This window comes from Austrofundulus limnaeus, unplaced genomic scaffold (genome assembly GCF_001266775.1).
Source record: "Austrofundulus limnaeus strain Quisiro unplaced genomic scaffold, Austrofundulus_limnaeus-1.0 Scaffold365, whole genome shotgun sequence".
Lineage (NCBI taxonomy): Eukaryota > Metazoa > Chordata > Actinopteri > Cyprinodontiformes > Rivulidae > Austrofundulus > Austrofundulus limnaeus.
Genome location: NW_013952767.1, coordinates 218,012 through 227,159, shown reverse-complemented (window position 1 = coordinate 227,159; position 9,148 = coordinate 218,012). Strand labels below are relative to the sequence as shown.

Here is a 9,148-nt window from a genome sequence, read left to right as displayed (position 1 = left end):
ACCTCTGGGAGGAGGTCCTGCCCCAAGTGGAAAGTGGCATCTCGGGGTCTTGTTAATGAATGGGGGAAGAATGGAGTGGGAGAATGATAGGTGGATTGGTGCTGCATCTGCAGTGATGTGGGCGCTGTACCGGTCTGTCATGGTGAAGTGAGAGCCACGTTCCTACCCTCATCTATGGTCGCGAGCTTTGGGTAGTGATCGAAAGAACGAGATCATGGATACAAGCGGACAAAATGAGTTTCCTCCGCAGGGTGTCTGGGCTCTCCCTTAGAGATAGGGTGAGAAGCTCAGTCATCCGGGAGGGACTCAGAGTAGAGTTGCTGCTCCTCCACGTCGAGAGGAGACAGTTGAGGTGGCTCTTCTGGTTAGGATACCTCCTGAACGCCTCCCTGGTGAGGTGTTCCGGGCACGTCCCACTGGGAGGAGGCCCAGAGGAAGACCCAGGACACGCTGGAGGGACTATGTCTCCTGGCTGGCCTGGGAACGCCTTGGGATTCCCCCAGAGGATCTGGCCCAAGTGGCTGGGGTGAGGGAAGTCTGGGTCTCTCTGCTTAGGCTGCTGCCCCCGCAACCCCGGATAAATGGAAGAAGATGGACGGACGGACGGACGGACGGACGGACGGACGGACAGGAGATGTTTTACTGTTTGTTTCAAATTGTTTTGTTTTTCATGGCAACCAATCACAACAAGTTATTGTGATGCTTCCACATCATCTCTCAGAATACCAAAGGAGCACTGAGGGGACATTTATAAAGAAACAGCTGCTTGTTCTTCTGGACTCCCACACACACATAAATGGAAAGTGTGAGCACAAACACCACCAACACTTCAAGGCCACAGCAGTGAGGCCCAAAGAAACAAAGGCACTTAGTTTATGATGAATTATGTCCCAACAACAAGTGAAAAACTCTGAATCACAACATCACCCCTCGTAGCAAATGAAAATACAAATTATAATTAGGATAATCTAAGATGCACTCATTTTTTCTGCTATGGGAAAGTGAATTTTATAATAATGCCTGCTAGAAACAGAAAGCCTTTCAAAAACAAGTGTTGTGTGTATGTAAGCACAAATTAAGAAGCTGGCATCCAATTAAGAAGCCCCGATTGAAAAATTACATCTTGAAACTTGACCTRGGGTTGCAGCTGACTACACAAACAAAGAACAGCCTTCTAAAGGAGAWTTTTAGCTCAGATGAGACAAAGATTTATTTGTTTGGACATAATGACCAGCGGTGTCTTTGTAAGGTGAGAACATCCTCTCATCATTAATATGGTGATGCTATGTGACTGCAAAAAAAAGAGCAAAGTCAAAAAAAAAAGTGGAAATACATTGTAGTTTTTCACAAACACCCACAAATTAATGTTCAGATTCAGAATGTGGTCAGCATTGGCTCAAAATGCATCTCAGTTTTGGTGGTAGAATGAATAAAACAATTTTACACTGAACTCAACCCTATACTGTATGTAGACTACTCTTCAAAGACATGAAAAGAAAAATAATCAGCAAAATTATTTTTATGTTTTTATATTTAAATAAAGAGCTGTGATAACTGCCTCATGGTCTTGTTCACGAATGAGGGAAGAATAGAGCGCGAGATGAATAAGTAGATGGGTGCTGCATCTGCAGTGATGCGGGCGCTGTACCGGTCTGTTGTGGTGAAACRAGAGCTGAGCCAGAATGCAAAGCTCACGGTTTACTGGTCAGTCTACGTTCCTACCCTCATCTATGGTCATGAGCTTTGGGTAGTGACCGAAAGAATGAGGTCGCGGATACAAGCGGCCRAAATGAGTTTCCTCTGCAGGGTGTCTGGGCTCTCCCATAGAGATAGGGTGAGAAGCTCAGTCATCCAGGAGGGACTCAGAGTAGAACCGCTGCTCCTCCACGTCGAGAGGAGCCAGTTGAGGTGGCTCAGGCATCTGGTTAGGATGCCTCCTGGACACCTCCCTGGTGAGGTGTTCCGGGCACGTCCCACTGGGAGGAGACCCAGAGGAAGACCCAGGAAACGCTGGAGGGACTATGTTTCTCAGCTGGCCTGGGAACGCCTTGGGATTCCTCCGGACGAGCTGGCCCAAGAGGCTGAGAAGAGGGAAGTCTGGGTCTCTCTGCTTAGGCTGCTGCCCCCATGACCCGACCCCGGATAAGTGGATGAAAACGGATGAACGGACGGATAACTGTCCTAATGAAATCCATGTTTTCATAAGAACATTATATTTTATCCTGTTCAGGTAGGATGTAAAACACATCATAACTTGTCATATGTAGATAAAAATCAAGGCTTAAAATTTGCAACAACATCCAATTTATGAAGCCTTTCACTTCCCAGTCATTCCGTTTTTTTTATTTATTTAATCTTTTGTTTTGTTGTTGGTTTTTTTTTCTTTATTTAAATAAATAAAGAAAAGAAACAGCACCTGTTGGCTCTTAGATGAAACTCCAGAACGTACAAAAATGTATCAAACATCAACAAGATAAACCTGGAGTCTCGGGGTAGCCTGTGTATGTGACTTTACTGTTAGCTCTATGTGTGTATTTTCAATGTCAAACCAAGTGCTAATGACCTACTAGAGCTAATGGCTGATTTTTAGCTGACAGCATTCAAATCATGCCTGCATTCATGTTTAAGTAGCAGATACATATAAGATACATWTGATATTAAAACGCACAAACATACAGCAAATGAGCACCAGTACAACATCATTGAGCCCAAACGTTAGCTGCTCGGAAGAAAAAAAAAGCTTAGACTGTGTTGTGCTCAAAGCACTGAAGTCAAGTCTAATCTGGATAGGAGGTTGGAACAAAACTTTGCAGCAGTTCTGTGTTAAGCAAACTTTGTTCCTCCACCAACCCTTCATATTTGATGGCACACTATAGAAAATTTAAGACTGACATTTAAAATTGCTGAAATGAACTCAAATGAAAACAGATTATATGAAAACACAGGACATTACTTGTAAACTCTATACAGTATATATGTTTGGATGGCTGGGTTATCCTGACAGCAAGCTGTAATGCCAGAGGCTAAATCTCCAACCTTCATATRGATTAACCTCCGTTAACAGAAGAAGACGAAGAGGAAGAAGAGGTAAACAAAGAAGAAAACGTAGTTAGAGTAATATAATTAAAAGTAGAAATAGATGAAGTAGAAAAAGAATAAGTACTGTAGTAGAAGTAGTAGAAGAATTAGAAACAGAAAAATAAGTAGTAGTAGGAGATGTATATGTAGTAGTAATAGCAGTACAAGAAGTAGAAGTAAAAGAGGAAGTACATGTACAAGTAGAAGTCGTACAAGTAGAATTCGTACCAGTAGAAGAAGTAGTAGAAGTAGAAGTGTGAGAAGAATTTGAAGTTTATGTAGAAGTAGAGGTAGGAGAAGAAATATTGTAGAAGTAGAAGTAGAAAAGTAGAAGTAGTAGGAGAAGTACATGTAATAACAAAAAAAGTAGAAGTTTATGTAGAAGTAGAGGAAGYAAAAAATAGTTGAAGTAGTAGAAGTAGAAGAAGGAAAACAAGAAAAAGTACAAGTAATAGACATATAAAAGGTAGAAGTATATGTAGAACTAGTAGAAGTAGAAGTAGAAGTAGGAGAAGTAAAAGAATGATATGTGTAGTAGAAGTAGAAAAAGAATAAGTAAAAATATAAGTTGAATTAGTAGAAGTAGGAGACGTAGACGTAGTAGAAAAGCAGAAGCATATGTAGAAATAGAAGAAGTAGTAGAAATAGTATAAGTGGAAGTAGTAAAAGTAGGAGAAGAAGTAGTAGAAGTAGAAATACTGTAGAAGTAGAAGAACAGGAACAAGTAGGAATAGATTTTTGTAACTAAGTTTTTGGAACTTTAGCTTGCCCATGTTGTTCAAGGAAAAAACAGCAAAGTACATWTACCTTTAAACCACTACAAATACATACCATAATCATCTTGACATGCTAAAATGACAGCGGTTTCTCTCCTTGTATTTTATTTTGATGTACAGTAATTTGAAATAATTGACTATCTTGAGTCTCTCAATGCTACAGATTGTAAGTACACATACATTTAGCCACTTACCGGAGGACCTGGCTCTCCTTTAGGCCCATTAAATCCATCTTCATAGTCATAAAGGAATTCTGACTCCTCGTATCCATAATCGTACACTCCAAGGTCTGTGTCCTCGTAGCTGCCATCCAGCTCATGTTGTTCTGATGTGTCGACCCGATTTTCCCTGTACAAAGTGGTGCTGTTGGCTCTTCGAYGAAACTCCAGAACGTGACGTGTGTCTTTGGGCCGAGGTTCAGAGTCCTCAAAGCTGTTCCTGAGTCCTTCCTTCACTTGACCTTGCCTGACGGGGGATATCAGACTTGGGAAAACCTGTGAAGTCTGATGGTTCCAGGGTCTGCGCTCTTCCTCTGTGCTGTTCTCAGACTGATCTATGTCCCTTCGAGGCTGATTGCCTTTGCCAGTTGCTAAGACATTTTCGTTGGTTGTGACAGATGTGCTGTGGGAAAGATCCAGCATTGCTTGCCTTCTTGGAGGAGCTTGCGTGTGGTCTTCAGGTTGAAGTGAGAGGGGTTTCAGTGTCGAAATGTGTTTTGGTTCCTTCAGGTGTAACTGAGTTGTTGGGCTTGGGGTTGAATACTGTGTGACAAGTTGGTTTCTCTGTGATAACGCTCTGTAAGTTGTTGTAACTTTGGTGGAAGTATGACGGATGGTTGGCAGTCCAAGAGGGGACTTTGGTGAAGAGTGAGCAGGGTGGTTATTAGCCTTAATATCCAAATGAGAATGTGGCAAAGGCGATCGATAAGTGTCGGCCAGCCGGCACTGTTTTTTAAGGTATTTGCAGTAGTGTGCGGCAGCTTGGSCTGAAGGATAGATATCCAGTTGGCAAAGTTGACCACTGAATGGAGCTGCCTTTGAGTTCATCCTACCCAAAGTGAAGAGACTCCCAGGTTCCCCCAGAGTCTGAGCTCTCGCCAGGGTTTGCTCTCGTTGCTGCACCCGTCCACAATCCGCATAAAAGGACACCGAACGAGCTCGAACACCAACAGCRAAGGCATGTTGTTGCCCATCCTGCCAGCTGTAGGTGAAGTAGATGGAGGATTGCTCTGCAGTGTAAACCACTAGTCTGTGGGGTAATAGCTGAATGCCAAAACGCAGTCTGTCCCCGCCATCTTTAACACTTAAAAGAAAAGCATTGCTCGCTCCCCAGGAGCTTAGGCTAATCACAAAAGAAAATTCATCACTAAACTCTGTATGGAACAGACTGCTTGCTGGAATCTCATAAATGGAGTTCGTGTCTAATAACACCCCATATCCAGAAAGTGGAGCATTCAGAAACGGGGGAACATTGGTGTAAGTGGTTTGAGGCGAGGCTGTCCTCTCCTGGGGACTGTCTGTGCTGCTTTGATCTGTAAGCCCCAGTCGATGGAGGATATCCACACCTGTGAGACAAAGGAGACACCAGTAAGATCAATGTGTCAAAATGAAAAGGTTTCCCTAAAAACCATAAACCACTTATTTTAGTGGATTTCAGACAGAAAATATTGCTTTGCAAAACTTCTACAAACGGTTGCCTCAGATTGAAAACAMAAGCCTTGATAAGACTGGATATCGTTCATCCATCTATTTTCTATACCTGTTTGATCCTCTTCAATGCCACCAAAAACGGTGCCTCTTTGGTCAAGCAAGTATACTTTGGACAAGTCTCCAGTCTATCACAGGGTCATGTACAACTAAACAATCATGCATGCACTACCCCCCTCCCCCCCTCCAATAAAATTACATTAAGTGCTCAAACACAGTAGAAATGAACTGGTTAATTGCACAGCTGCAACTCTCTTGTTGTCTTGAGGTAACTTTAACCTGATTTTTAAAAATTAGGATGTCATATATGTACGTTTAAGTATAATTGCTAAAAATGACATGCAACTTTAGGTCTACCCCCAAAATGGTAGACCTAAAGTTACACCTTTGAAAATGGCTAAAGGACCTGTCCACATGGGAGTTTCTACAAAAGCAAGTATGCTAAAAGGCATCAGTGCTAAGCCCTGGATACTACAGTCAGAATGAATCATGCAGAAATTAAAGTAGAAACAAAGAGTTGCATATGGGGAATATCTTTTTTTCTCTCTTACTTTTATCATAGTGGCCACATCCAACATTATAGTTTTACAAAACAGAATAAAAACTGCTGTACTGGATACAAGGWTTTAAAAAAATGGTGCATGCTTTTGCTCAAGTTCCATTTTTGAGCACAGATCCGACACAATGCTATTACAAAAGTATTCGACAGACACTGGAGAGTCCAAATCTGCTTTTCCTGTAAAGCAACGGACAAGCAGCTGCAGACCAGATGAATCATGGAGACTTWCATTGCGTAGAGCCAAACTAGAATTCAGAACACCAGTCAATAAAGTTTGTTGAAACAAACTGAAAGCAGATATTCATGAAAACCATCTAGTTACACTGTATATTTCTTGCCGTCACGTAAGGTTTCTTCAGGAAAACTGTTCAATTTGCTAAAGGTAAAGCAAAGCCTCCTAAACATAAAGATGTGCTGTTCAGATTTGATATTAAGCTACAGAATAAATTATGTTCAAGAAAATATCTGAAAAGTAGAAGAAAACATTCTAGTTGGAAAGATAAGACTCTGCAGCTCATGATGACCAACACATCGCAGTTTTTTTTGTTTCATGTTGAAGAATTAAAAGTAACTGCAGAAAAATGAAGGTTCCATGAGATGCTTAACATAATATGCCTTTCTTCAAAAAACACATTTGATACTCAGTCTTTACTGCAGTTTGAGGTATCAACAAAATTTCATTAGTGTCTTCCTACTTTAAACTGGGAAGTTTGTGCTAAAAACAACAACCAGACATGACGTTATTAATCAAGAATCGATTGAAAATCTATATAACTGCTTAAACTGTGAATCGATTCATAAATATGAATGAAATGATTTCATTGTTATAGTATAACAATAAGTTATGTCTCTAAAAGCAAATTCAGTTTGAGACTTTTGGTCACGAAAGGATTTGTGATGACATTTTTATATATTTTGAAGTTATATTCTGTTACTAAAACATTATTTACAGTTTGATACAAGGACAAACATGCTGAAGTTTAAATAAAAGAAACATATTGTTATAAAATGACTACAAATGGTATCGTTGGTTAAAAAAAAGAAAAAAATCATAATTATGAACTTTTAAATCGATAATCGAACCAAATCAGGCCTTGAGTGAATCGTTACATCCCCACAGACGACACTTCCTTTAGGTTAGATCACATGTTTATTTTAATGAATGATACTGGTGATTTTGAAGTGTTTTCTGAATGCCATAAAAGACAACACTAACCCTTATGACAGCAATTTYACCTACAGCTGCTGGTCTACCACCAGCTTTAGTTGAATTGCAGTAACATTGCCTAAACTTTCTGCTTACTTGATTATTTTCTTGTTTGCTTGTCTGTTTTTAAATAGACCATATTAGAAAACATTTTGCTTTTCTGCACACCAAAAGAGTAACTTGCTGTAAGTTGAACATCCGGTTGTGTAACAGTATTTAGAATTATCTTTACTGAATTTGCAGTTACAGTACACTGTAYGGGAAAAAGTAAGATCAGAAGTTTTATTCTAACTAAACATAACTTTTTTTAAGTTCTATAAAATTTACATCAGAAATAAAACAAATGTACTTTTGCATTTAAGCTGTAAAGTAAAACTAGAAACAGATAAATGAAAACAGACCATTGTCCTTGAAATACCTTTTTGCCTTCAGCAAGAATTGTGAAACAACCAAGACATCCTTGACACTTTTTGCCTGAGGTAACATCAGCCCAAATTCCATTTAAACTGCCTCGTATGTAAAGGCAAACATGCATTCCTCATCTCATTTTATTGTCAGGTTTATTTGTCTTGAATGCCTCTGTATCTGACACTGCATGTGTGGGAATATAAGGTGAGGCACCCAGGAGGCAGTTTGCTCAGTGAAATGAACAGCGGACAATAAGCATGAAAAATTATCATAAAGCTAAAGCTGTGACCAACTTGGACCAGGGGCGGAGCCAAAGGGGTGGCCACCCCGGGCACCTAATTGGCCACCCTAAGTGCCACTCTCAAATAAATACCAAGTGGATATGGATCTTTGTATTTTCATTTAGATATTGTTAAATATTGTTCTCTGATACTACTGCTGTGTATGTTTAAAATTGGATGAATTATAACCCTTTGTGAAATTAATTTTGACATAAATTGTTAGCTTGATTTGGGATTAGCATCAGTAACTGATGTGATCATTCTTAACTACTCCACCACAAAGTCAACTTACGTCTTAAAATTGCTGAAATATAGTCTTTTAAAGTTAGCTGTGGTGGTTATCTTGCATTTTTTATTAGTATTTAGGATTTATGAAGATTGCATTTGTATTTCTACACTTCTGCACAGCAGTGTATGTCTAAAAATGGCTGAATAATAAGTTGTGACAAGCATTCAGCATGGTTTTTATTATTATTATTATTTTATTCTTAGCTTTAATCACACATTTCAGCTCAGTTTTTTTGGAATTAGGTAGGGTGGCCATCTTGAATTTTAAAATTCAGAGGACGTTTATTTATTTGTATGTCCCCACCCCTGTGCCACCCCTGGCAGATAAAAAATCTAGCTCCACCCTTGACTCTGACTGCAACGTTTATCCATCTGGTCAAGTAGCTTTTGAAAACAACATGGGTTGAATTCTGCAAATAAAACATTATGAATAAGCTATTCAACCAATTTATTAATTTATAGGATTTCAGTGTAAAACATGAAAACTCAAGCTGTCCAGTCATTTGCCAGGTACATCTGAGGCTTTCTGCTGGTTTTGACCAGTATAACTAATAAAATCAAAGGAGGTGAATGACACGCCCTTTGTCGGCAGTGTCCAATCCTGGTTCCTGAGAACTGCAATCCTGCATGATCGAATCACCTCCTTAAATTCTACAGAAGCCTGCTAATCACCTGGGGTCTCATTTATAAAGGATTGCGTGGAAACCATACTAAAAGTGAACGTACGGCCAAAAGGCGGAAATGGCATATGCCAAAAAAATTTCAGATTTATAAAACGGTGTGTACGCATGTTTCTGCGCATCTTTCCTTTATAAATCACAGCCGCACGTCAGAGATTGCGCACG

The 9,148-nt window shown here is 39.9% G+C and overlaps 1 protein-coding gene across 1 annotated transcript in view; it reads right to left on the bottom strand.

Moving 5' to 3' along the window:
- The window catches only part of col24a1 (collagen type XXIV alpha 1 chain), a gene marked incomplete in the record, with an annotated part of 125,159 nt that overhangs the window by 103,243 nt on the left and 12,768 nt on the right, over positions 1 to 9,148 (bottom strand). Inside the window, 1 exon segment of the mRNA XM_014023370.1 lies at positions 4,049 to 5,418. Within this exon segment, the coding sequence (XP_013878824.1) occupies positions 4,049 to 5,418 (1,370 nt within the window).